The sequence below is a fragment of the Malus domestica genome, chromosome 02 (genome assembly GCF_042453785.1).
Source record: "Malus domestica chromosome 02, GDT2T_hap1".
In the NCBI taxonomy this organism is placed as follows: domain Eukaryota; kingdom Viridiplantae; phylum Streptophyta; class Magnoliopsida; order Rosales; family Rosaceae; genus Malus; species Malus domestica.
This window is the reverse complement of record NC_091662.1, coordinates 30713056-30740663: the sequence shown is the minus strand read 5'-3', so window position 1 is coordinate 30740663 and position 27608 is coordinate 30713056. Positions and strand designations below refer to the sequence as shown.

Genomic DNA, 27608 nt, shown 5'->3' with positions numbered 1-27608 from the left:
ATTATACACTGTCCTCCGTTAATGAAAAAGAGATAGAGAGAGAATTATGGTTACACAATTCTGTCCTTGTCGTTGACGGACTGTGTCAACATCATTTACTGACTTTTCTTTGGGATAGAAGTCCTTACTGCAACTTCACGGAAGGTGACTTAACCCCACCAACATTAGAATACTACTTGGTGTTTTCTCTCTCTGCTCGGTCGCTTGGTTCTCTCTCCCCTCTCTCTCTCTCTCCCTCCTAAGGAAATTAGTGGAAGCAGGTTCTTCACCTGAATTTTAGCCTTACTACTTTGCTTTTGCAATTTGGTATTGATCTGCTATAAAATAAAAATTGCTTTTGGTGAGAATAATTAGTTGTGAAAAGATTATCTTCCTTGATTTCAATTGAAAGTTCTATGACAAGAAAACTTTTTGTTTGGACGAGAAAATTTAAGATTATTAAGGGCTTGTTTGGTATCATATTTGAAATTTTTTATCATTTCTCAAAATATTTCTTGAAAACAATTTTCTTTAAAACTCAAAAACTTGTTTGATATGCGATTTAAAATTTTTAAATCTTATAGCTCAAACTGAACAAGGAGATCCAAAAAGAGGTGGTCGAGGGAGAAAGAGGAGAGGGGAGGAAAGAAAATAAGAAATGATTGGTTGAAAAAGAATGAAGAGAGAGAATCGGAGGAGATAGAGAGGAAGAGGAGTGAGAGAAAGAACCGAGAGAATAAAGAGAGCGGATTGGATGAGAGACAAAAAAAGGTTAAAAAAAAAGAAGGGGGAGAGAGAAAGAAGAAAAGAGAGAGAGAGATTTGGAGTGAGAGGGGAGCAGGGAGAGAAAAGAAAGGAGTGAGTTTAAGTTTACAAATTCTAAAAACTCATTTTTTGTGTTTTTAGATAATAGATTATATTTTTTAGTTAGTTTTAAGTTCAGTTTTTTAAAATAGTTCTACCAAACAAGTTTTTAAGGCCTAAAACTTGAAAATTGTTTTTGAGTTTAAAAAGTTAGATTCAAGTAGAGTACCAAACATGCCCTAAAAATTTTAAAATAACAGAAATTGAAATAACGAAATTTTATTTTCTAGAATTTATAAATTTTCTTGTTTGGTTAACCTAAAGGATGAATGAAATTTGAATACATGTTTGTTATTTTTAAACTCTCACTTACTGAAATTTATAAATGACACATATTTACATGAAATTTAAACATGAGAATTGAAGGTACCAAATTCCAAGTTTTTTCTCACGCGGAAAGTCTAAATTTCTATATTTATGAATCCAAACAAAGGAATTGATTGTGTCAATTTAAAAATTCTGACTTTTGGCAAAATTATAAGTTTATTGTCCTTATCCAAACATATTGTTACTATACCAATGCATGACCATGACAATAACATATCCAGTTAGGGTCTAGGATATTTCTCTTCACTTGTAAGTGAAATGTCTTATGTTCGATTCTCATCAAAGGCAAATTGAACTATATTATTGCTAGCTCATTGTTAGGCTTAGGCCACTCCCTCACCCCCTTAGTGTAGATAATATCGTTTGTTCAAAAAGAAAAAAATATATACAATTGTAGTGACAATAATTTTCATTTTCTTCCTCAGTATTTGTCATGCTTGTTTGAATGTATGAACAAAGATATACTGTGATTTGCAACAAATTTAAATAGTTAATTATGAAATATGTGACTTTTTGTTTTAACCAAAATTTATACTTATACATGTACATGTAGACGCACAAGGTTTTTGAGACGATGCAACAAAAAAAACAAATGAGGCAAAAGTGAACAGAAAAAAATGAGAGAAACATAATCAAACGTTGGTGTTCTAAATTGCATCCCACTTTAACTACAAACCTCATTCAACCCAATCCCTGTAAATCATTCACAATAGAAGCACATTGGAAATTTGTTGCACACTTGCCCAATTCGTTGCTTCAATTTGTGGATAGCGGTCGGATAATGCTGAGGATGACAAAGATTTCAATTTTGCTATGTTGTGACCCATGTGGTCTTGGCGTTCACAAATCTTATCTTTTTCCCAGTGAGCGGAAACCCTTGGCGGCTTTTTGTGCTAACGATTTTACGTAAGTTTGGCGGCAACGACGATGTGTCGGTGGCTCTAGCTTGCCGTGGTATTTCCTCTGCCATCCTAAGCCCCAAGCCTTTGTTGTCCTTGCCACGGACACAAGCTCATGGTTGTACAACCCTCGTCTCTTGCCACGTCTGTACTCGTGTCTTGCCTATGGACACGCATCTGGACACGTCATTGACTGTAGTTTAATTTTAAATATATTACGAAATTAAATAAATGTACTCTCACGTTAAATAAAGTACTAACTTCAATAAATTGGAAACAACATAAATAATAAATTACAACCCAAAGTGATCGGAAAACTATGGGGTCCGATTACAAAAAGTACCCTATTCATCATCACTTAACCAATTTGTGGTGCTAGGATCATCTTGTCTTGTTGTGCTAGGACCATCTTGTCTTGATCTCGCTTCTCTTACACGCCTCCTTCGCACCACATCCGCTTTCTCCGACTTCCAAAAATATTTAGAATTTGGAGACATCCCTTCTAAACGCGTGTTCATAATGTCACGATCTCGTTGTGCATTTCTTTCTTCTCTAAGCAACTCCCTTTCTTGCCTAAGTAGCTCTCTTTCCCTCTGTTCAACTTGAAATGTTTGTTCAGTAGCTGCAGCTTTTGCCTCTTCTCTAGCCTTTTCAGCCTCATATTTCGCCAAATCCCGTGCCAACGTCAATTCACCTTGACGAGCAAGTTCTTGCATGTACTTTCCATAATCATTCTTGGAAGCACTCCCTTTCCTCTTTGAAGCCTTCTTACCTTGAGGCCTAATTGGATAACGGGTCGACCCCGACGCTTGTTCAGGAATGGGTGTTTCAGGCACTTCTTCTACATCTTCTTCATCAACCTGGGTGCCATCATCGGGTGTAGAGTGTGGAGGGTTGCTGTGTACAAATGTGCTGTGTAGAGGGGTGCTGTTCATGCATACTTCTGGACCAACAGGCACAACTTTGAATTTAGGACAATCTTTAACAATATTCCAACATTCCCATCGGTGGAATGATTTGTTTCTTGATTTGATTTTGGCAGCATACCATGCTTGTGCTTGAAGTTGCTACAAATGAATAATAATGAAATTATTAGGTAACAAATAAATAATACAAAGAAATAATAATAATGAAATTATTAGGTAACAAATAAATAATACAAAGAAATAATAATAATGAAATTATTAGGTAACAAATCAATAATACAAAGAAATAATAATAATGAAATTATTAGGTAACAAATGAATAATACAAACAAATAATAATAATGAAATTATTAGGTAACAAATAAATAATACAAACAAATAATAATAATGAAATTATTAGGTAACAAATAAATATTACAAACAAATAATAATAATGAAATTATTAGGTAACAAATAAATAATACAAACAAATAATAATAATGAAATTATTGGGTAACAAATAAATAATACAAACAAATAATAATAATGAAATTATTAGGTAACAAATAAATAATACAAACAAATAATAATAATGAAATTATTGGGTAACAAATAAATAATACAAACAAATAATAATAATGAAATTAGGTCACAAATAAATATTGCAAACAAATAATAATAATGAAATTAGGTAACAAATAAATGAAACAAACAAATAATTATAATCAAATTAGGTAACAAAATAATAATACAAACAAATAATTATAATATATTCTTACCTCATCCGCATAATTTGCCCAACTTCGAACATTATTACTAGCTTGTGTCAAGGCATCTCTCCACGTACTAAAGGAATGGCTAAGTATTTTCCAACGACTCGATATCGATTCTTTGGTTCTTTTCCCACCAATTTGCTCAACAAATTTGGTATGAATTAAACTCCACATTTCTCGCAACTGCATCTCATTACCCGTAACGGAATTATGAGTAACTTCAACCCAGCTAGTGCACAACGCAACATCTTCAAGAAGCGACCAATTCGAACCTGCATCAGTAGCCATTTTGTGGAAAAAAATTGGATTGAAACTTTGAGAGAAAGATAGGAATTTGATTGAAAGTAGTTGAGAAAATATGAAATTGTGGTGTAAGATAGATAGAGAAGAAGTGGTATTTATAGAAAAGTAAAAACAATTTTTTACAATTTTTTTTTTCAGATTTTTTACAATTTTTTTGGATTTTTTCCATTTTTTTTAAATTTTTTTTTCCAATAATTAATTTCTACCGTTGGATTTAAAAAAATTTGAATTCCAACACTCCAGATTGTGCCACGTGTCACAACGGTAACTTTTCTTAATTTTAAAACTATTTTTTTTTAATTTATAAAGCAGATTAATATCAACCGTTGATCTTAGATCGAACGGTTGATATAAAATCAGTTTTTTTTTTATTACCGTTGCAAATCGGACGGCTCGTATTAAAGAGCCGTTGGGATCGAACGGACCGTGGGAAGCCACGTGGCTTCCCAACGGTAACTGGCCGAAAACCCCACTTGTCTGATTTCTTGTCGGGCGACGCGCCCCCACTCGCGAGTGAGGGGCACGCGCCTGACACAAAAAAAATATAAAAAAATAGCCTGGACCCAGGCCTGACGTCACGGGCCTCGGGCCACAGGCCTGTCAATTACCCACCCCCCCGGCCCTCGGGCTCCCACCCTCACTCGGGCCCTCCATGGCTGGAGATGAATTGACTGGCCCTCGGGCCCTTTGCTGTAGCCCGTCCCCCGGCCGATTGGCATGGGTGGACTTGCTCTTACGGTCCCTCACCCCGTGACCCCTCTTTCATTCTCTCTTTCTTTCTCTGCACTTTTCTCTCTCTCTCTCTCTCTCTCTCTCCTCAACAATAATCTACAACCTTTCTCTCTCTAATCTCCGAGAAGGAACCCCCACCATTTCTCTTGATGCTGACCAAATCAACCCTAAAAAATCTAAACCTCGAACCCTTGGGACATGGGGAATCCACCTACGGCGTTGTACGTATCATCGATGCACCATCGGGCGCTCTGCCATTAACGCAGAGAGCTTAAGCTCTCTCAAACTCTATCTCAGGTATGAATTATTGCCCATATTGGTTATGTGAGTTTTAATCTATCTAGAGAGTTCCATAAGCTGCATGATCTCCAGATTTCTCCAAAAAAAAATCCCTGATCATCGATTTCCCAAAAAAAAAATCTTGTCCATCAATGGCCTGTAACAAATTCAAGCCTTTTCATTTCGTTTCTTCTTCCCCTGCAATTCTACCAAAAATTGCCAAATGATGCTTGCTTTCCTTGGATCTCGAGAGAGTGGTGTTGGGCTAGCAGTGTATCTCGCTGAAGTTGGGAGTGGTGGTGTGATGGTGGCTGTCGGTGCTCAAGAAAACAGAGAAAGAAGAGTGGATGAGAGGAGATGAGGACATACCAGCCGAAGGGCTTAGCAGTCCCATAGTCACAGGGCGCTCTCGCTAAGACCTCCTAGCGAGGGAGATAGTCGGAGCGAATCCCCTTTAGTCTCATTAAAGTTAGTTTTAGCGGGTACCAAACACGGGATTGGACTAACCCTTAATCTAGTCCAGTCCAATGAGAGTTAAGGAGGGCAAACAAACGCCCCTAAAGGATTTAGCCTTATAAGTTTAAATGCATACTAGCAGATGCGCTCGCCCTCTGGTGCGAGTTTTATCCAATCAAGACATACTCTTCCAAAACAAATATTTTCTGTAGATTCTTTTTACTGCTCTTATCCCCCTCTTTTTTAACAAATATCAGCAATAAAGAATATCAATTTCGACAAAAATTGCATAAATTACTGAACTTTGGGATTGAGGGCGAATTTGGAATTGTGTTCCCATTTCGACCCAAAGCATATTCCTCTCTCTCTATCCACTTTCTTCTGGAATTTAAAAATACACACAAAAATGATGCAGAAATACCCCAACTTTTTGAATGCAGAAGAAGCACCGAAGATCCAACGGGACCCAATTGATATTTCGGCACAGAAGCTCGATTGTTGCATTCCCAGGTTCTTAATCTTGTGATTTTCCTTTTCTTTTTTTTATAGGTTTATTTATTTATTTTATGTTTGGTTCTTGAGAAAAAAAATGAGGAAAAGCAAACGCAGAAAGGATGAAAGTCAAAGCGAATGCCAAAGAAAAGTCATTTTCCATTTTCCCAAACACATTTTCTTGCATTTCCTCGCTTTCCCATTTCCCTTTTCCAATTTTCTGTAATTCTTTCCAAGAACAACTAATTCTTTCCAAATTCCAATCAAGAAAAATAAAAAATTGTATGTAAATTTAAGCTTTACCTGTAGATTAGCAACAACAACAGCAAACTAAATCCAACGATCTGGAGAAAATTGGGTTTTAGGGATTTGAGTTAACTGAAATTGACTTGTGTTAGGACCTTGATATGCTTTAGCTCATTCCCTTAAGTTATTTCCTTTGCATTGTAATGGAATATTAGAATATGGTGACTCAGCACTTGGGGTTACCTAACCTTTTGTCTGTAGTAGCTGAAATGGGGTATAAAGAACCCATCTGTATTTCCCTAAAGGTTATGAATGAACAATTTCACTTTTTATCTGAATTCTTTACTTTTCTCAGCAATTTGTCTCCTTGGAGCGGCTGATACCAAACAATTTGGATGAGCAATTTTTTGTTTCGATTCATGGTGGAGCAAGAATGAAGATGTGGAGAAGGACGGAACGAAATGATGAGAAAATTTGGTTGACCAGTATTCGGTATCAATTCGGAGTGGAGCTAGAAGGAAACGGTGCAGAGAAATGAAACAGTTAATGAAGCAGTGCTGCAGAGAAATCTCCCTAGCACGCCACGTGTGCAAAACAATTTTTATACACACCCATGCCCATAGGTCAATTGGCGATTTCACCGTATAGAGGCATAAAAGTAGGAACACAGAAACATTAAAAATGAGGGCAAAAAAGTAAAAATACTGTTGCCTATGAACAATGTTTTTCTCATTCCGCTTTAGTATAGAGCATTTCCTATTTTTTGGGGTTTCTGATAAGAGTAATGTTTGAGAGATGGCATATTTATATCATATTGATGTATTGTATGATATGACAAGTGATACATATAATTAACAGTCTAACATCTAATGAGATAAACTCATTACAAGACATGGTATGTACACAGCCATATCACAATATGGTACAACAATGTAATATAAACGTGTAATCTCTCTAGTATTTTGCTTATTTTTTATTTATATTTGTTAATAGAAACAATATTGTTGAACCTTAAGAAGGATTACACTCAGCGTCATGCGGGTAAACATATGGTACATAACTACCAAATATGGGTAAATTCCAGCTCCTACCCATGGGAAGCCCATGCCTTGCTTGCACATGACCTACTTATTGAATCGGAATTAATTGTGGGTTCCTCTAGGTCTTTCTAATATTGTTTACTAATTGTTGCGGCATATCAAGTGACTTTGCATAAAAACCTTCATAACATTGACACGGTTATAACACTATGTGTCGTTAATTGTCAATCATGCAACACAACGTGTATATTCTTTTTACATAACATTTGTGTGATTGACATGAGACACCACGCATGCCATAGAAGTTGATATTGAAATAAAAATTTGATAAACTAAGTTCATTTTAGCAACACATATACATGTAATTAACAATTAAAGGCTCTAGCATGCTTATATGCAATGTTTGATTTTACAATTTCAAGTGGTGACCAATGTTTGATTTTACAAACTTAGAAATCCAAATCAGGAAGTTCCATACATCAGATTCCCAATCCGTTAGTTCCAACCATCCTCAAATATTACATTCTATGACGCATTAAAGTTTGGTGACGATCCAACGGTCGGATCGTCGAATCACATTTTGACCTACCCACATATCGTAATGAAATTAGGTTTAAACAATCAAACCATAACATAAGGATGTCAGTTATGAAATCAGGGCATCTAATTGAACTTAAAAGGACATCGTTGGCTCGCTGGCCAGGCCGCCGCCGCACGCGCCGCAGCGGGTGGCGGTCGGCCGCCCCGATTTGCCGGAAAAATTCAACTATTTTTAAAAATTACCAAAAATTACAGAAATAAAGATCTCAATGAGTAGAGTAAACTTTATACCTGTGACCAAGGCTAATTTGATCAAGAAGTATTCCAATTTCTCTAAAACCCGTAAGAACCCTAGAATTGGGTGTGCTCCAATTCGACCTCTAAACTTGCTCCGACGTCTCCACCACTGCCTGGGCTTTGTTCAGGGGCTTAAGGAAAGTCTTTTGATGGTGGTCGTTGGGTGTAAACATTTTGGATTTGGGAGATTTGACACACACACCCGCTACACCCTTAGTGCGGTTTCTCCCTATTCAAGTCCAAAACCTTTTATTTTTAGGGTGAAACATGTAGAGGGAAGGACAAGGGAGTGTTTCCAAGTGGTTGTTTGAAGAAATTCGTCGGAAAATCGTCGGCAAATGGAGATGGGTGGCCGGCAATACCCACGGGTCGTACGAACCCGTTTCTCCCTTTTCTTCCCTTTTTTTTTTTCTTTTCTCTCATTTCCCTCCTTTCTCCTTTCTTATTGGGTGTCCCCCTCTTTTCTCTCCCGCACTCTCTCCTTTCTCCCCTCTCCCTTGCTGCCACTTGGCAGCTTCTAAACATTTAATTATTTATTTTCCAACAACTAAAACGTCTATAACTTCTTCGTTATAGATCTGTTTCATGAACGATTTGCGCCTACGCGTTCGTGAGATCGAGCTCTATCTAGGGCTGGGCACGGGCCGGGCCGGGCCCAATTTTGAAGGGACCGGACCGGACCCGGGTGTAAAAGAAACGGGCCGGAGCGGGCCGGGTGCAACAAATTTTAAAATAGAAACCGGACCTAACCCGACCCTTTTCAAACGGGCCGGTTTGGGCCGGGTACACGGGTCCTTGTTTTTTTTTTCGCCCATTTTCCAAATCACCCAGAAAACAAAAACAATTCAAGCTTCAAGTTTTCTCAAAGAATCCCAGAGTAACAGTAATAAAAGAAAAAAACTTAGCCTGCATCTCTCTAACAAGCTGGGAAATGTACTGATCTGTCGCAGACTCACAGCTACTAAATCCTTTTCAGCTTTCTGCAGAACTTCCTCTTTGTTGTGTTTATTGATTCTGTTCAAGTTCAAATTCCACAGCAACATCATTTCAATGATGATATAAATAAAATTATTATAAAAAAAAAAACCAAAATCCAAAATCAAAAACCCAAAAAACAGAAACAAAATTTGAAGCAAAAGGTCGCAGCTTTCTTACCTGTGAACCTTAAAGATGACCTTTTTGCTATTAATGGTGATATCGCGACTTGCTTTTACAACCCTTTCCCGCTTGTCATTCTACAAACCTTCGAGTCGCTCACAGAGCTGCAAATTGGTGAAGATTAAATTAGGGATTACGAGATTGTTGAGGTAATCAGAATATTTGGAGAAGGTGTCTTTCATGGAGGAGGTTTCGACGGCGGTGGTGGTGTTCACAAGAGGCCTCGACTCGAGTGGGAGAGGGGAGTGACGACTCTGATCTGAGAGAATATGGGGCAGGGGTAGCACCGATGAAGACCGCCGTGGCTTCAACGAGAGGAGGAGTGAGCGGTGGAGTAGGCGCTGAGTCCATCTTGAGAGAGGATGGATCCTGGAAAAGTCGAGAGAGGAGGCGAGAGTCAGCGACTAAGAGAAAGAGTGGTAGTAATGAATGGTAGAGATTTAATCTTCGTATATGGACGGTGGAAACGGTCCGGGCCTGGGTACCCGGTTTTTCAGAAATTTAGACCCGCCCCGCCCCGCCAATTACATGGACCCGCCTCGACCCGCCCCGTTTTGAGTTTACAAAACTTGTACCCGCCCCGAACCGGCTAGACCCGACCCGCCCCGCGGTTCCTAGACCCGTTTGCCCACCCCTAGCTCTATCCACAGATATAAATTGTGACCTCGGACGGTTTACGAATTTTAAATAATTAATTTCCAAACTCTAACCTTCGTAACTAGTTTAATTAAAGTATAACTTCAAATAACTTAATATAAATTCTCGAGAATACAAACACGTACATTATAACAGTGAAATCCGGGAACGAGATTTCACAATACAAGCAATAACCAACAAAAAATTTAAACTAACCAAAAACTGAAACCATTTTAATTTTCCATGTGTATTCAATGATTTGCTTCCTGTAAAAATAGGAAATAGGGAACAATTATTTGGAGATGGAATCTCATATAGAGCTAGCAGAAGAAGCAAAGAAGATATGCAAAAGCAAATTAAGAGATCATCATATTACAAAAGCTATAGAAGCAAATTAAGAGATCATCATATTTGGAGACAGAGACACATAAAGCTGCAAAAACAAATTATTACTGCTAGAGCTGGGTTCGGTTCAAAACGGTTCGGTTCGGTTCGGTCCATTTTTTTTTTCGGTTTTTTTCGGTTTCGGTTTTTTTCGGTTTTTTTTTTTTTTGGGAAAAATGAAAACAAAATTGAAATCTAAAATTTTAACATCTCCAACACAATTATAATATAAGCATTCTAACACAATGAACAAAATTTATATGAAAAATGCACACATCTTTAAAATACAAAGTACAAGCCTATCATTCCTAAACATGAAGTCGTTTAATTACCATACCTGTTTCACCATCAACTGCATGAACATTATCAGTAATTTATTTGAAGGACCACAAAGCCATTATCTGGACGTCTAGTATTCAAAGGATAATCTAAAATTGAACACCACCCAGATGGATGGACAAAAAGAACGCTTTGAAGGGAAGCCTAAAATTAATTTGAGACAATACAGATGCATATAACCAGTTTTCTCTAAAGTGATATAAGTATATCTTATATAAATCATGTCAACAAGAACAAGCCTGGATGTTCAATTCTATTTGTTCTCTGAGAAATCAATACCAACTTCATATATTGTCCAGATCCGTTTACAATTTAAACTCTAATACTCATACATAATGTAGTCAAGAAACAATATGCTCTATTGATGCTAGGTTTGATGGAAATCTTCCTTCAGCACCAAAAACGTTATCCATAATAAAACGCTACTCAGAGAATTGCAATGCCTATGCTACTTTTCAGAACACGTTACCAATGAATCTTTGGTCTTTTCCATCATGACTTAGCATGTCCAAGAGTCCATAACCTAAATGAAAATACATGTTTAACAAGATTTTTACCACTAAAAGAACAACATATGATTTACAACCTTCAACAACATGTCAAATTTGCAGGGCCATAGTTTCACTTAAGGAAATACAAGAGTCGGAAGAGAAATTCAAAGATAACAGGTAATCACATATCATGGAAGCTCTGATTCCCAGAGAAATATACTTATCTCCATCCTCTTTCAAATTATACATAAAAGTAGGCTATCTATCGTCACTACACCTTGCCAAACCATAAAGCTGCTGATTTCCTCCAATAACAAAATGATAAGTCAAACATGATCAAATTGTTCCCAAATTAAGACGAAGAAAGAAACTGCAAAAGTAGCTCAAAAAAATCCAACTGGGTAACAAGTAAGCAAAAGTTCCCAACTCAAATTTAGCATGCAATTAAAAATGAATGAGCAAAAAAAATTCAAAAGTACAAAAAAAGACAATTACTTTCTATTTCCCTAACCTCAAATTTCTCCCCTGAGCAAATTTAACATACAATTAACTGATTAAGCAAAAAAAAATGAATGAGCAAAAAAAATTGTAAAGAAGTGGGAAAGAACACAGAACACCTTGATTTTTGTGTACTTTTCGTAGAGTTTGGAGTAGAGAGCTTCCGTCTGCGAACGAACAAGAAGAAGCTCACGGCGAGACTAACCTTTTGCAGTCGAGACTCGAAACGGCAAGAAGAAGCTCACGGCGAGATGAAGGACTGACGGCGAGGGCGAGGTGTGAGAGATTGAGAGTGAGATGGGTCGCCCCGTCGTGGGTCGCCTGAGATTCAAGACCGAGAGAGACAGAGAGTTTGAGAGAGACAGAGAGTGATTGAAGTTGAAGACCGAGAGAGAGAGAGAGGAGGCTAACCTTTTGCTATCGAGACTCGAAACGGCGAGATGAGAGACTGATGGAGAGGGCGAGGTGTGAGAGATTGAGAGTGAGAAGGGTCGCACTGTCGCGGGTTGCCTGAGAGATTGAGAGAGACAGAGCGATTGAAGACCGAGCGAGAGAGACAGGAAGCTCAGGCGGCGCGAGAGGGTTACTGGGTTAGGGTTCATGGAGGGAGTTTGGACTGGAGGCAGGGAACAAGAGAGAGAAGAGGGGAATGAAAAATAAAAAAGTTAGGGTTAAAGGATTTTGTTGATTTCTCAACAAAATTAAAAAACAATCTCATAAATCCTAAAGGCATGAGGGTTCGAACCCATTGCCACCAGTGTGAAAAATTTCGCTTAAACCAACTTGGCAACAAGTTCTGTTTTGTTATGATTGTATGCCTAAACTATTTATAATATTGAAAAAAAAATTAAATATATATATATCGGTTCGGTTCGGTTCGGTTCAGTTTTTGAACCTCAAAAACCGAAACCGAACCGGTCAGATTCGGTTCGGTTCGGTTTGACAGTTTCGGTTCGGTTTTTTTTCGGTTCGGTTTTTTTCGGCCTCGGTTCGGTTCGGTTGTCGATTTTTTTCGGTTTTCGGTTTTTTGAACCCACCCCTAATTACTGCTGACAAAGGGGGTAGTGAGCTCCAGAAGGTTTTCAATTCGAATAGATGTCGATCAGGAAGGAAGAAATCACGGAGGAAGCAGAGATTGCGTAGCAGAGATGGAAGGGAGATCACGAAGCTTTCTCAGTTTTAAGTTTCTCGTGGTTTCTGAAGAACTCAAGAGTTTTCTCATTGTCTCTTTGACGGCAACACGGGTACAATGGGATATATTGCTCCTAAGTTGTTCTACAAAAATATTGGAGGTGTCTCATACAAGGCCGATGTCTATAGTTTTGGAATGTTGTTGATGGAAATGGCAAGCAGAAGGAAGAATTTGAATGCAACGGTAGAGCATCCAAGCCAAATCTACTTCCCGATGTGGGTATATGATCAGTATATTGTGGGAAATGACTTGGAAATAGACAATGTTACAGAGGAGGAAAAGAAAGTGATAAGAAAGATGGTTATAACCGCCTTGTGGTGTATTCAAATGAAACCAAGTGATCGCCTTTCGATTTCCAAAGTTGTCGAAATGCTTGGAGGAGAGATTGAATGTCTGCAAATGCCTCTCAGGCCTTCTGTATGCCCCAAGAGACAGTTGTGACTCGGGGTGATATTCAAGACTATGGATTGAACCCAATATGTTCTAACGCATAGCTAACGTGTTCATTGTTAGCTAGGTGACCGTCAAATTGTTAAGAAAGTGTAGTAATGTATTATTAATTAAATTCTTGCTTTAAAGTGATTTTCTTGTGAATAACTGTCGTTTGTAATTGTTTGGCTTGGATTTATCTAAGAAGGACTTGTGTTGGTGCGTATAACATATACATTACTTTAGTCTGAAGAAGATGGAGAAATTGTACTGTACAAATGACAGTGTTTTGATCTGGATTTCATTCTATTTATGGCCATGCCATTACCTTAAAGAATGGGCCCTTACCCTTCGATTTCACTTTATTTACAACAATGCCTCTCTCTGCCGCTCCTCCTGATGCACACGTGTTGATAATCGTGGAATAGGAAGGACACATACCCCGCGAGAAGACAATGCCTTCTCAAACCCTACTTTCCTCGTCCGTCTTGCAGACCCCCCGCGATAACGATACAGACGATCTCGCATCCATCATATCCCTCATCTCGCCGCCGTCTCCTTTCTCTCGCTGATCGTTGGGCCAATTCGGTTTGCAAGGACCACAATGAGTGGAGCTGCTTTGTGTGGGGATTTCTAATGAGATGTTGCATTGTGATTGTAATGCAATGCATGCGATAAATGGCGTATTGTTCATCTTATCAAGAGCAGTAAGATCTTTAGTTATAAAGTATGAATCCGTATTCATAATAATTTGAGATCCAAGATGTTTTTTTAGACTAAAAGAAAGAGTTATAAAGTAAATATGACTGCAGGACCATTGGACTAGAAGACCACATACTCTTAACAATATATGATGAATAGTACTCATTGTTCTCTTTTTTGTTGTCTAATTCTTCTCTTTAAGGTATAATATGAAAATCTTATTCCAAAATTGTGTTTTTTTTCCTTCAGAGAAAATTTGGGCTATAAGAGCTCAGTGCAAAGCTTCTTGTAAGCATGGGAAAAAACCAAGGCACAGTTCCACGTGAGGTAGTTCAATCTTTCATTTTCGTCTGATTAGTACTTGCCCTCCAAGTATTAGATTTCTTGCAATTTTACTTTTACAATGCTCTTATAGTTTGCCATTTTGTTTTGAGATGCTTTTAATTCTTGTTACATAGCGGAGCTGTAGTTCATGTGTGTGAATTTTTGTTTCGGTGTGTTTGGGGTTCAAAAGTGAATGCATTACTCAGGGATGGCTGTCAGCTTATCCCACGTATCTTTTACGTTTTCACTTTATTCATGTGCTGAATTATGGTTTCTCTCTAAATTGAAGAACTAAAAATGGCAAGCAAACTAAAAAGCAATTAGATTATGAATACTTTGGTTTCCCATCACTTCTTTGTTTTGTAATTTTCATTTATTCATGTTCTTTTGACAGCATATTCAATTGTATTTTTGGTTTTCCATGCATCGTTTATTTTATGCTTGCCTGTTCTTTTGTATGCCTGATGTCTTTCTCTACAAGCTATGCATGAAGATTTGTTGTTGTTCTCTGCCAAGAGATAATTTCACGGATTATGTTTTTAAAGTCATACAAAATACTTCTTGAGGATAACTGGGTTTGTCGGGACCTGTTTTCACTACAAATAGGATGTATCTTTTATATAAAAGAAGAGAATGGCGAGTTGCCAAAATTTCATTCTTCATCTTGATTTATTTCATGATGCTTTTTCTTTCATTTTATTTGATTCTTTCATTAGCTTTGCTAATTGCCACCACTTTATTTGAAATTGAACATCAATTACATGCCAAATGGACTTTAGAGATCAAGTATGGAGTGGAATGAGAGGAGAAGTCGTCACTTTCTCTCAGGTCTCTCTGGACAAGGTTTTCCTTATTTTTTTGTAATTGTTTTTTTTAGTTTAATGAGATGGAATTAAATAGTTAAGTTACCATACTAATGAATGTACTTTATTGAATTTTTAGTAATAAAAATGTGACAAAATGAACACCTTCTTTTTGTGTTTTTAATTTTTCTCACCTCTCCGAATTCAGTCCCACGCTACTGTGTCCAGCTCGCCCGGTTACCATAACCGACACAAACAGTGCAAGTGCCATAGACCCGCTCACATACACTCAGGAAATCACAACCACACGAAAAGCAACTTCCTTTTTTTGGTGGTCGAAGAAAGCTGCTCCCTTTAAAAGCCAGAAAAATCAAAACGACAACATTTTCTCTCTTCTCATCACCATCACTTTTTGCGTCTAATTGGAGTATGTGTTTCATGATGCAGCTACTTTGTATCTTCATTTTTTTCCCTGCATGTTTAGAGCAACTCCACCCATGAAGACCTTCCCCCTGGCAATCCACTATTGAATCCACCCTATTGAACAGTAACTGCCTTGAATGAATAGTAACTGACATTAATGAACAGTAATTGCCATTTGCATCTCCACCCTTGGAGCCCTCCCCCTGGCAATAGGCAATAAAATATTAGTTTTTTTTGTTTGTTTAAATAATACAAAATAAAATTATTTGTAATTTCGGATAAGATTTTTTAAATCGTTATCGTTGCGCCACGTATCATTTTATAAAAAAAAACAATTATTTAACGATGGATTTCGATAAGATTTTTATCAAATGTCATCGTGCCACGTGTCGTTATCGTTTGAGAATCTTTGACGATAGATTTTGATCAGATTTTAACTCGTTCAAAATTGCGCCACGTGTCATTATCCGAAAAGATAATTATTGGAGATGGATTTTGATAAGATTTTTATCCAATACGATCGTGCCACGTGTCATTATCTTTTCAGAATCTTTCAAGACAGATTTCAATCAGATTTTAACTCGTTCAAAATTGCGCCACGTGTCATTATCCAAAATGATAATTATTGGAGATGGATTTCGATAAGATTTTTATCCAATACGATCGTGCCACGTGTCATTATCTTTTCAGAATCTTTCAGGACAGATTTCGATCAGATTTTTAACGAATGACGGCATGCCACGTGGCCTTATCTACAATCCGATCCTTTCTGAATCGTCCATATAATCCACCATCCATCCTCACAAATCTCACACCAATTTTCTCAACATCTCAATCTCATTATTCATAGATTTTGCTTCTTCTTCACCATCCATCCTACAATGTCTTCTTCTTCATCAAGGATGATGTGGGAAATCAATCAGCAAGAGAAAGAATTGTTTAACCAATCTGAAGGAATGTTCAACCTTCATATAGGCAGAAATGAGATGGAAGAAGATGAGGAGCGTAGAAAGAGAGATGACGAAACAAGAATGGCCAGAGCCTCACATTCTCGTCGAGTCATCCAGACTGTTGCTCAGATATGCAGGCCCAGCCGTTCAAAAAACCTTGATAGAAGCAGGCAACGACGGGGTGAAGAGCTGTTGGACGATTACTTCGTCCATAACAGTGCATTTCCTGATACGTACTTCAGACGCCGTTTTAGAATGGAACGACATTTGTTCAACAGAATCATGACTGATGTTTGCAACCATGATTCTTACTTCGTGCAAAAGAAGGATGCTTGTGGTGTTATGGATCTTCTGCCAGAGCAAAAAATCACTGCTGCGTTGCGGATGCTTGCGTATGGAGCATCTGCAGACCAAGTGGATGAGATAACGAGGATGGGGAAATCAACCATTCTTGAGGCCCTGATGAGGTTTTGCGGAGCAGTCGAATCTTTGTACACGGCAGAGTACCTCCGAAGACCTACTCACATGGACTTGCAAAGGCTTCTGAAGAAGGGCGAGATGCGAGGTTTTCCTGGGATGATAGGAAGCATCGATTGTATGCACTGGACGTGGAAAAACTGTCCAAGTGCATGGCAAGGCGCATATGGGGACAGAAAATGAGCAAAATCTATCATTTTGGAGGCAGTGGCATCTTTTGATACATGGATATGGCACGCCTTTTTCGGGGTTCCCGGGCTCAAAATGATCTCAACGTCCTTACCCAATCCCTAGTGTTCAACGACGTCCTCCAAGGAAAGGCATCACAAGTCACGTATGTCGTCAACGGACGTAGGTACGACGGGGCATACTACCTAGCTGACGGCATTTACCCACAGTGGGAAACATTTGTCAAAACAGTGCCACGTCCGAGAAGTGCAAAGGAAAAACACTTTGCAAGCTGTCAAGAGGGATGCAGGAAGGATGTGGAGCGTTGTTTTGGTATCCTTCAAGCTCGTTGGGCGATTGTCAGGGGTGCTGCCAGAATGTTCGATGTAGAGTCACTTCGATCCATCATGATGACGTGCGTCATTCTTCACAACATGATTGTGGAAGATGAGTTCGATTATGATGCGGTTGATGAATATGAGCCAGAGCCAGACACGATGAACAATTCAAGAACACGGATATATTGTGCGCATGATGCCACCGAAGAACCCGTGCAACACGAGCCATTAGAAAGGGATGGACGTTACAATGAAAGGGTTATTCAACAATATACTGCACTTCAAAGGTCATCTATACACAATGATCGGCAAATTGACTTGATAGAGCACCAGTGGGCATTGAAACAAGCTGAAGATACTTAAGTTTATTTACTATATTTGTTTGTATTTGGTGTGTTTATGTAATTTAATTTGGTGTGTTTTTTGTAGTGAGTTTTTTATTATTTGGTATGTTTGTGTAATTTTATTTGGTATGTTTATGTAATTCCAATTGGTGAGTTTTTTAGTTTTATTTGGTGTGTTTCATTATTTCATTATACGTGAACAATTTGATGAATAAAGATTCTATTATTAGGATAAATATATTACGAAATTAAATAAATCTACATCTTCTTCATCAACCTGAGTGCCATCATCAGGTGTAGAGTGTGGAGGGTTGCTGTATACAAAGGTGCTGTGTAGAGGGATGCTGTTCATGCATACTTCTGGACCAACAGGCACAACTTTGAATTTAGGACAATCTTTAACAATATTCCAACATTCCCATCGGTGGAATGATTTGTTTCTTGATTTGATTTTGGCAGCATACCATGCTTGTGCTTGAAGTTGCTACAAATGAATAATAATGAAATTATTAGGTAACAAATAAATAATACAAAGAAATAATAATAATGAAATTATTAGGTACCAAATAAATAATACAAACAAATAATAATAATGAAATTATTGGGTAACAAATAAATAATACAAACAAATAATAATTATGAAATTATTGGGTAACAAATAAATAATACAAACAAATAATAATAATGAAATTATTAGGTAACAAATAAATAATACAAACAAATAATAATAATGAAATTATTGGGTAACAAATAAATAATACAAACAAATAATAATAATGAAATTAGGTCACAAATAAATATTGCAAACAAATAATAATAATGAAATTAGGTAACAAATAAATGAAACAAACAAATAATTATAATCAAATTAGGTAACAAAATAATAATACAAACAAATAATTATAATATATTCTTACCTCATCCGCATAATTTGCCCCACTTCGAACATTATTACTAGCTTGTGTCAAGGCATCTCTCCACGTACTAAAGGAATGGCTAAGTATTTTCCAACGACTCGATATCGATTCTTTGGTTCTTTTCCCACTCATTTGCTCAACAAATTTGGTATGAATTAAACTCCACATTTCTCGCAACTGCATCTCATTACCCGTAACGGAATTATGAGTAACTTGAACCCAGCTAGTGCACAACGCAACATCTTCAAGAAGCGACCAATTCGAACCTGCATCAGTAGCCATTTTGTGGAAAAAAATTGGATTGAAACTTTAAGAGAAAGATAGGAATTTGATTGAAAGTAGTTGAGAAAATATGAAATTGTGGTGTAAGGTAGATAGAGAAGAAGTGGTATTTATAGAAAAGTAAAAACAAATTTTTACAAAAAAAATTTCAGATTTTTTACAATTTTTTCGGATTTTTTCCATTTTTAAAAAAAAATTCCAATAATTAATTTCTGCCGTTGGATTTAAAAAATTTTGAATTCCAACACTCCAGATTGTGCCACGTGTCACAACGGTAACTTTTCTTAATTTTAAAACTATTTTTTCTTTATTTATAAAGCATATTAATATCGACCGTTGATCTCGGATCGAACGGTTGATATTAAATCAGATTTTTTTTATTTTTTTTACCATTGAGATCCAACGGTCCAAATGAAGGAGCCGTTGAGATCGAACAGACCGTGGGAAGCCACGTGGCTTCCCAACGGTAACTGTGAAAGGCTGAAAAGTTGTCTGTTTTTCTGAAAAGTTGTCGGGCGACGCGCCCCCACGCGCGAGTGGGGTGCACGCGCCTGACAGAAAAAAATAAAAAATGGGCTTGGAGCTCGGGCTCCGAGGCTGTCACAAATTGACAGACCCCCTGCTCGGGCCTTCTCCACGAGCTCGGGCTCCTCATAGCTGGAGCAACTTGACAGGCCCTCAGGCCTTTTCTTCTCCCCTGTCCCCCGGCCTATTTACAAGGCTGGAACTGCTCTTATTTACGTTCTCAGCTTTTACACTACAACCATTAGATTTGTTATTTTGTTTTCTCTTTTTTTTTTCTTTTGGTTTTGAAAAATAAGTCTTCATCTTGCTTCCCCACTAACATTTGGCACGGGTAGGAATGGTTTAGGTGTGCTCAGTTTTGGCCTAAATGGTTATCGAACGAGCCTAAATGTTTGTTTCAATTCTCTGCCCCTGTTGTTGGTGGATTTCAAGTTATTTACAAAATTGCCACCTTTCGGTGAGGGTTTCAGGGATGGGAGGCCATGCCGCTCTGGGATAAAGATAGACAGACAGAGGGAGAGGGAGACAGAGCGACAGAGAGAAAGGGAGAGGGAGGAGTGGGGATCTCAGTACCATTGCTACAGATCCTCGATTTCATGAGTGGGAGAGGGGGTACAGTCAGAGAAAAGTATGGGGGCCGTCGGGATTTGAGGGGGAAGGGTATGGATCGGGGCCGGGGATCTGGGTTTGTCCCTTTGGGCTGTTTGCGACCTCTCTTAGCGACTTACTCCGGCTTCCGATGATGGAAACACTAAATCATTCACTCCTCAAGTATGTTACTTTTCAGTCATTGTTCGATTAGTTCCAGTTCTCATTCTAATCTCTGTAAAGTTTGTTGCTTTGCTCTGTTTAGGGTTTGAAGAGGAGAGAGAAAGTTATGCCTCATTACTTTATGTAGAAAATTACTTTATACATATGCAATTTACATGTCTTGAAGTAACTGCAGTATCCTTTGCTTCATAGACAATTTCTGAAATTCCTTTTCTTTTTCTCTCCTAATTTCAGTCAATGATGCTGACCAAAGATTACGGAGTTGAGTACCAGGATGAGGAGACTAGGAATGAGTTTTGGCTCTTAATAATTGCTGCTCTGTTGCTTGGAATTGTCAGTGCTTTCAGTTCGACTTCAACAATACTATATGTGCATCTTAAAGTTATAGGAATATAATTTACATTTCAGAATTTAATTTATTTAAGTGTTTTGCTAAAACACAAACACTGAGACTTGGTGGTGGCCTGCACTTTGCAGCCACAACTAAGACCAAGGGGTTGATTTTTATTTTCCTTTCCTTACCAATTGGATAAAAGTGCAACCCACCAGATAAGTAGTTAATTAGTTATACTACTAAAGTTACATAATGCCACTTAGCAGCTGGAAATTAACGAACTAGATTTCTTAACATATTTTTACATTCCATGTTTTTTTGTATGACAACTTTTTAGGTGCTGCAGTTTTGTTCTGGTTTTTCATTCTTTCTGTGAATTTCAATTGTAGTAGGATTGAATCATTTAAATTGTGGGATTGTTTTGTTTGATGGGTTTCAATTGTGTTTTCATTTATATAGTACTAATGGATTTACTGTGTTGGCAATTTCAAGAATTTGAATCGTTGGAGGGGGAAGTTGGTTCCTAGGCATTTTGAGGTATATAATTATATACCCTATTTTTATTCAAAGCCTATTTTAAATGTATGATTGGTTTGTAAGAAATGAATGAAAAAGAGAGTTAGAATACCCTATTTTGGATTTCGAAAAACAAAGTTAGAAATGTATAAGGATGTGCATTTTATTTACCCTGTTTTGGATCAGAGTGTGTGTTATTTGAAAAAGAGAGTTAGAGATGTATGATCAGTGTCTGTGTGTGTGTGAGAGTTGTTCATTGAGGTGGTTTTTGCCACTAGACTTGCATGATTGTTCAGGACTGACAACTGTGATAGTAGAATTATGTAATTATGCATGAAGCGGAGAATAATGGAGAAAGATGGCTTTCTATAGTGCTGCCAATGGCAATTAATTTCTCATGAAAACAAAGAAAAGAGAAACAGAGGTATAATAGTATATTATTTTTTATAGTTACAAATATTATGATAGCATGCTTGAAGAATCAATGTTTTAAAAGGCTCACCTCAGGGTGCGCCTAGGCACCCTGTGAGGCTGGACTTGAGGGTTGCCGCCTTTGTTTTGAGGGAGTGGGCGGAAGGCGCCGGAAGGCGTTGTCGGAGCCGCCTAGACGCGCCTCAAGCAATTTTTTTTTTATTTTTTATTTTTACTCCCAAACCCAGATTTTGGGTAGGGTTTTAACTACCTCATACCTATTCCTTGCACTATATTGTGTGCCGTCTGCATGCATTGTTATATGTGTGCTCATTGTGCTTTTCATCCTCTATTTTATATATATATAACATAATATATGTATATATATGTGTATATATGTATTTATAATATATATGTGCGCTCAGGGTAATTATTGATTAATAATTTTTTTTTAATATAATATATGTGTACGCTCAGTGTATATATTAAAAAATTTAGGTCCCGTAAGGCGTGAGGCGTGGGCTATCCCTCAGACGCCTCGCCCACGCCTCGCGCTTTTAATACATTGTGAAGAATACACACAAAAATATCTAAAAACACCTCAAGTCACTCTCTTTTTTTCCTACAACCTAAATAATGATAACATGCTTGAAGAATACACACAAAAATAGATATTTTGTCTTGTAAAACTGAAAGTTTGAAAAATCACTCACCGAATGTCCCAAGATATAATCCTTATTTCTAGCAACCCTTCCAATCCTAACTTGCCATCTTGGAATGATTAGATAACCAAAAACAACATGGTCTGACAGTTAAAATGGTCAGCTAAATTATATGTTAAAAAATGCTTACCCAAGTAAACTGAAGATTCATCATTTGATTGTAATTCCCAAGCCAATCAAGGAAAAACCAAAAATTAAATAATAAAATCAGCATACAGTAAGGAAAATAGTCAGAACAAAAGCAGAATTTGACTGGGAAAAAAAAATGCACATTTCTTCTAATTAAACACATCACTGTTTTTCTTCACAAACCTTGCCTTCTCTTCCTGCTCTGGCCTTCTTTCAACTATTGTCCCACAGATGCACTTCGTATTGACCGGTCCTTCAGTGCCTGACCAACTACAACCAAATGCAAGTACTTTCATCATTCTTCCAATTCCTTTTTACATTCAACCAAACAAACAAACACTCTGTACTTGTCCATGCAATCCATTATAAACTCCTTTTAAAACAAAACATTGATTTCACGAAAAAATTAAAAATTCCTACCTTTAAATCTGCTACAGCACAGTACATCTTGGGAACTTTACTGCTGATCAACAAAACATTAGCAGAAGAATCCTCACTGACAGCTTCAAAGGTGTTCTGTAAAACTCTCAGCGTATCTTTCCCAATTGCATTTCTCACCTCCAACCTCTCCAACCTAACCTGAACAACCCCTGTTACCAAACAAACAAAACCCAATTTGGTTAATGCTTTATAGGTCATAGAAAATTGGCTAGGGCCCTTTATCTGCAAAACACGCTGTACTTGTCCAATCAATCCATTATAAACTCCTTTTAAAACAAAACATCGACTTCACAAAAAAATTAAAAATTCGTACCTTTAAATCTGCTCCAGCACAGAACATCTTGGGAACTTTACTGTTTTTGACTTACATTGTGATCTGTAGCTTTTCCAACCCCAACAGAGGCAACTGGGAAGCGAGAGCATAGAGCATGTCCCATGGAAGCTCCTCGACATTTGGTAAAAGATCATCGCCTGCAAAACTGAAAAGAGAACAACAGCAAACAATTTCTCATCCTCCACATCATATTTTGGCATGAAAATTTCAGCGTCTGCAATTGTGACCTTCGCTGTCTGCAAGATTTGAGCTTCACGGGCCTGTTTTGTAAAAGGTGGCAGTATTTTTAGAGGTTCTGTGCATTTGGAAAAGCTGTAGAGGTTAAAACAGAACATTAGTTCATAAATTTTGTGAGAATAGCCCTTCTTTTATTGTGAGAGCATATAATATTTTTTTAAACAAAGTAAACACACTTACACTGATTTGTATGAATTTACTTCCAGAATATCTAGATCAATGAAGAAAAGTGATGAACCAATGGTGTTCAAGACTATCTTGTCTGTGTGTTGAAAAATTAATGAAAAATTGCATGTTAAAAAACTGCTAAATATATTAATCTAAGTTTAAAAGTCAAATATTTTGAGAAAATGCTAGATTTGTCTAAATAATCTCAGTATATTAATCTAATTCTAATTCTAAAACAAATACTGAGAGTGATACCAAATAATTCTAATTCTAAAACAGGTTAAATATATTAATCTAATTCTAAAACAAATACTGAGAATGATAACAAATAGTTTAATACTATTGTTTAATTCGTATGTATACATGCAAGAAAAGAGTTGCTAATCAATTTCAACTAAATGTTAGCTTTTATATGAAATGCTGTAAAAAAATTGATCAAAAGAAGTGAATATGTTTGTGTGACATGTTAAGAAAATATTAGTAGAGTATATATTAAATAACGTTTGAATATAATAGAAAAATTAATAGTAAATAGATTAGTTTTTAACTAAGTCAAATACCTAGGTACAGCTTGACCTTTAAACTTGTGAAAACCACAATGATCGGCAGAGACAATGATTCAATGGATAAAGAAGCAATACTTCGAGCAACATCTGCCCACAGCGTAACTGTCAGCTCTTCTCCTCTGTGGGAAAAGCAAATTCCAAACAAATTTTTAATAGGTAAGTAATATACAATGCAAGCCTGAATATGCACCAGTAGTTTCGGGAAACCTTGGTCTGCATACTCTGCAAACTCGAACCTTGATTTTTCTGCATTTATGTACGGGACCATCTGATTGATAGGAGTAAGAGCTCTGTTTTCCATCAACTGGAGTCAAATTAAACAAAAATGTTAGAAATTTAGAAATGATATGCAAGTCCTGAATCAATTTATAAAAAAAAATAAGTAAATAAAAACTCTAAATGAGGTCAACCCTATCCTTCTCTTATATTCTTCTATCTTCCCTCTGTTTTCCTCCCCCAATTCTGAATCATTCTTCCACCCTTGGTATCTCGATTTTATCTCACCTTAACATTTTATATCCAACCCGCAACCCAGCTCTCTTCAAATTGTATTTAAAACAATGAATTGCTTGCATAAGAATGGTGCAAAAAGGCAGAATGCAATCCAATTGAAAATCGGTCCAATAAAAAATTCAAACAAAAAAAACTCCTCATTTCTCTCATCAAACCAAAATTCGCAAATCCAACAGAATTCCTGGTCACAACACATAACATAAACTGATAAAACATTTTACTCAAATAACGATTTAATTTTTAAAATTTAAAATAAAAGAGAACTAAATGCACATATTTGGAAGAAAAAAAATGGAATGATTCCATATGTAAATCTCACCCCAACAGTTTTAAAACGCAATCATCCCAGTGCAAACAGAAGGTGGAAAATGTTGTCCCAGCACAAACACAACCTGCAAAATAAACAAACCAACACACACACAAAACCAAATGAATAACGATAAAATTCAGAAACCCTACCACACAAAATCATAAGAACAACATTAAAATTACCAATAAAAGTTAGCAAAAAACACACGATCTGATAATAAACGTCTTAACGCCAATGATGGCCTCAAACCCAAACAAAATCCAAATCAGTTAAAAAAAATAGTGAAAATGAACTGAACCCATTCCTCTATCATATTCTTTTCATCTGTTTTCCTACCCCTAATCCCAAATCTCTCTTCCATGCTTTCTCTGCCGTTTTCCCCTCACCCTCGATCCCATTTTCTTCCAAGTTAACAGCCTTTACAAATTTTTTAGAACCATAGAAAGACAAACATGGCCGATTCAAATAATAAACACACACAGTTAACCTACCAATTCATGCCCAATTTGTTAAAAATATGAATAAAAAATAATCACAACACATACTTCAATGGGTCCTCTCATTCCTTCCCAAAAATTATAAACAAATTTTAACCAACATTAAATTTTCCCAAATTGAAATCACTTTTCTAATCTCTCCTGAAAAACTATAAACACATTTTAATTCTTCATGAATGGGTGCTCAAACCGGGAAAAAACCAAAAAGGAGAAAAAACATACCAAAAAAATAACAGGACCACCACAGCTGTTCGTAAATCTGTGATCGACCAACCAAGCAACAAAAACGCAAATACCCTCTTAGCCAGGAAAATCCTAACAGAGGACCACAACTGATCCAAAACAAAATTATTAGAGCTTCATCCAAATTAACAAAAATACAGAACAAAAATTGAAAGACAGCAGTTATAAAACATACCTCGGTTGTATTAAATTGATTTGCCAAAGATCTAAAGACTGCCGGCGCTTAACGACCGAAAGGCAGAGAAAACAAGAATCACAAAATGTTTGACCGCCGATCGCAAGTCTACAAATCTCGGATAATGGGGTCAGAGAAAACACCCACAACCATAGGTCTAAAAACCCTCCTCAAGTCAGATCGCAGAAATAAGATCGCTTAAAAGACGAAAATCAAGAGCAACTGAATGATGCAGAAATGCTTAATAACAAGATAGTTAAGTGTCTGTTTTTCATTCTATTTGCAGAATCCCAAGACCACAGCCCATAAACTATCACCACGATTTCAACTTGTCGAAGAGTGGGGACGCTTAGGGGGGCGGCCTGAGCCACCACCCTTATCATTTGGTAAAAAAGAGAGAAAACAATTGGTACGCAATATTATAAACTACCATTTTTTTATTCCACTTTCATAGCATAATCTCAGCAATCATGTCTACATTTTTATAGCTGTTAACTCAAATCCAACTTTTCAATTATTTCAAAATGCATCCGTAAATAAGGAGTCCTATCAGCAAAATAAAATTTCTCGCACACCTGCAATTTTCCTCCACTTCTCTGAGCTTCAGACTCCAGCAGATGAACCAACTGTTCTTTTTCTTTGGATATCCAAGCTCACCTGTTGTCACGCCATTGCCTCGTTGTATCAGGCAATGAACACAATATTTAAGAACAGCAAACAATTGGAGAGGAGCAGGCAGGGATGAGAGAAAGAGAGAGAGCAGCAGAAGCAGAGGGTTAAACCGAAAAGAAAATTACCCATATGAAAAACCCGAAGAACTCACCAAGAAACCCTAGCTCTTCTGCGCAAGAAATTCCTTCAAATCAAAACGAAAAACTGAACATGGGTACCTGATGTTAACACCCACTGACAGCACCAATTTCACAAAAAACTTGTCAAAACCTGCAGATCCGCAGCAAAAAGAAAAATAAAGATCTTAAATTTGTTAGCCCAGACATCGTAAAATGAGGATAAATCATTAAAAACAAACTTACCTTAAAGCTGCTGCCCCGACGATCGCAAGATGAGAACAAAACGCCCAACAACAAAGGATTCGATAAACCCAGGATCTCTTCTGAGACTATTTTGCAAAAGAAAGAGCAAGGATTTGAGAGCAAAAGAGGGGCTGGCGAAAAGGGAGAAAGTCGGAGGTGGATTGTGTGCCCTCCCATTTCCATGCTCTCCCAATGCCTATGTGGTCACGTTAAGACACGTCAACATTTTATATTCTTATTACCTTTTATTTTATTATTTTTATAAAATATTGACGTGGGGAGATCATGGAAATGGGAGGGCATGGGGAGACCATGGAAATGGGAGGGCAAACAATCCACCTCCGAAAATCGTAGCCTAACGAATGCGAAAAACGAAGAGGAAAGGTAAAGCAAAAAAGATGTGGTCGAAGCAAGAGAAACGGACGATGAAAGATGCGTGGACAGGAAGGACAAAACGGACTTTATACTGTAGCAATTCGTAAACAGTACGTGAAGTAAAGAAGAATCCGAGGGCATTTTCGCCCTTTCACGGTTAATGAACAGTGCTCTATCTCCCATGATGAACAGTAATTTTCTGCTGGCTTTTAGTATATGTACTAGAAATTAGGCCCGCGCATTGCTAGGGAAACCAGTTGTTTTAAGCGTAAACAGATGAATAAAACACATTTAAGTTGAATAAATTCAACACAATTATG

General features: G+C 37.2%; 3 protein-coding genes and 1 long non-coding RNA gene across 9 annotated transcripts; 3 read left to right on the top strand and 1 right to left on the bottom strand.

The window, feature by feature from the left end:
* The first annotated feature begins 12887 nt into the window (after positions 1 to 12887).
* On the top strand, positions 12888 to 13271 carry LOC108169808 (rust resistance kinase Lr10-like). The gene has a single exon (XM_017323948.1). The coding sequence runs from the start codon at positions 12888 to 12890 to the stop codon at positions 13269 to 13271; it is 384 nt and encodes a 127-aa protein (XP_017179437.1).
* A 3472-nt stretch (positions 13272 to 16743) lies between these two features.
* Positions 16744 to 19542, top strand: LOC139191764 (uncharacterized). The gene is made up of 2 exons (XM_070812777.1): positions 16744 to 17056; positions 19496 to 19542. Exons 1-2 carry the CDS (start codon positions 16744 to 16746, stop codon positions 19540 to 19542), a joined length of 360 nt encoding a protein of 119 aa, XP_070668878.1.
* Positions 19543 to 19818: 276 nt separating this feature from the next.
* On the top strand, positions 19819 to 21339 carry LOC108171036 (uncharacterized). Its single transcript, XR_001787473.3, has 2 exons — positions 19819 to 20283; positions 20518 to 21339. It is a non-coding gene; the product is annotated as an uncharacterized lncRNA (long non-coding RNA).
* A 1062-nt stretch (positions 21340 to 22401) lies between these two features.
* LOC108171037 (uncharacterized) lies at positions 22402 to 27098 on the bottom strand. Of its 6 annotated transcripts, XM_029094401.2 has the most exons (12): positions 26914 to 27094; positions 26703 to 26821; positions 26455 to 26536; positions 25880 to 25987; positions 25684 to 25793; positions 24974 to 25046; positions 24363 to 24445; positions 24136 to 24260; positions 23588 to 23669; positions 23205 to 23482; positions 22816 to 22985; positions 22402 to 22665 (listed from the first exon to the last, which is right to left on the bottom strand). In XM_029094401.2, exons 7-12 carry the CDS (start codon positions 24440 to 24442, stop codon positions 22651 to 22653), a joined length of 750 nt encoding a protein of 249 aa, XP_028950234.1. In that variant the 5' UTR covers positions 24443 to 24445; positions 24974 to 25046; positions 25684 to 25793; positions 25880 to 25987; positions 26455 to 26536; positions 26703 to 26821; positions 26914 to 27094; the 3' UTR covers positions 22402 to 22650. The 6 variants fall into 6 exon arrangements, 4 of the variants coding, with proteins under 4 accessions (XP_028950234.1, XP_070665355.1, XP_070665354.1 ...); XR_011573730.1 differs by having other exon boundaries at positions 23150 to 23482; positions 26703 to 27098; XR_011573731.1 differs by having other exon boundaries at positions 23150 to 23482; positions 24378 to 24445; positions 26703 to 27098.
* Positions 27099 to 27608: the final 510 nt, after the last annotated feature.

Coding starts and splice junctions, on each gene's coding strand:
- LOC108169808 (XM_017323948.1), top strand. CDS start 12,888: ATGGGATATATTGCTCCTAAGTTGTTCTACAAAAATATTGGAGGTGTC.
- LOC139191764 (XM_070812777.1), top strand. CDS start 16,744: ATGACTGATGTTTGCAACCATGATTCTTACTTCGTGCAAAAGAAGGAT. Junction 17,057..19,495: donor GATGATAGGAAGCATCGATT/GTATGCACTGGA, acceptor TTTTCTGAAAAG/TTGTCGGGCGACGCGCCCCC.
- LOC108171037 (XM_029094401.2), bottom strand. CDS start 24,442: ATGGAAAACAGAGCTCTTACTCCTATCAATCAGATGGTCCCGTACATA. Junction 23,670..24,135: donor AAAGGTCAAGCTGTACCTAG/GTATTTGACTTA, acceptor TTCAACACACAG/ACAAGATAGTCTTGAACACC. Junction 22,986..23,204: donor GAAAAGCTACAGATCACAAT/GTAAGTCAAAAA, acceptor GTTTGGTAACAG/GGGTTGTTCAGGTTAGGTTG.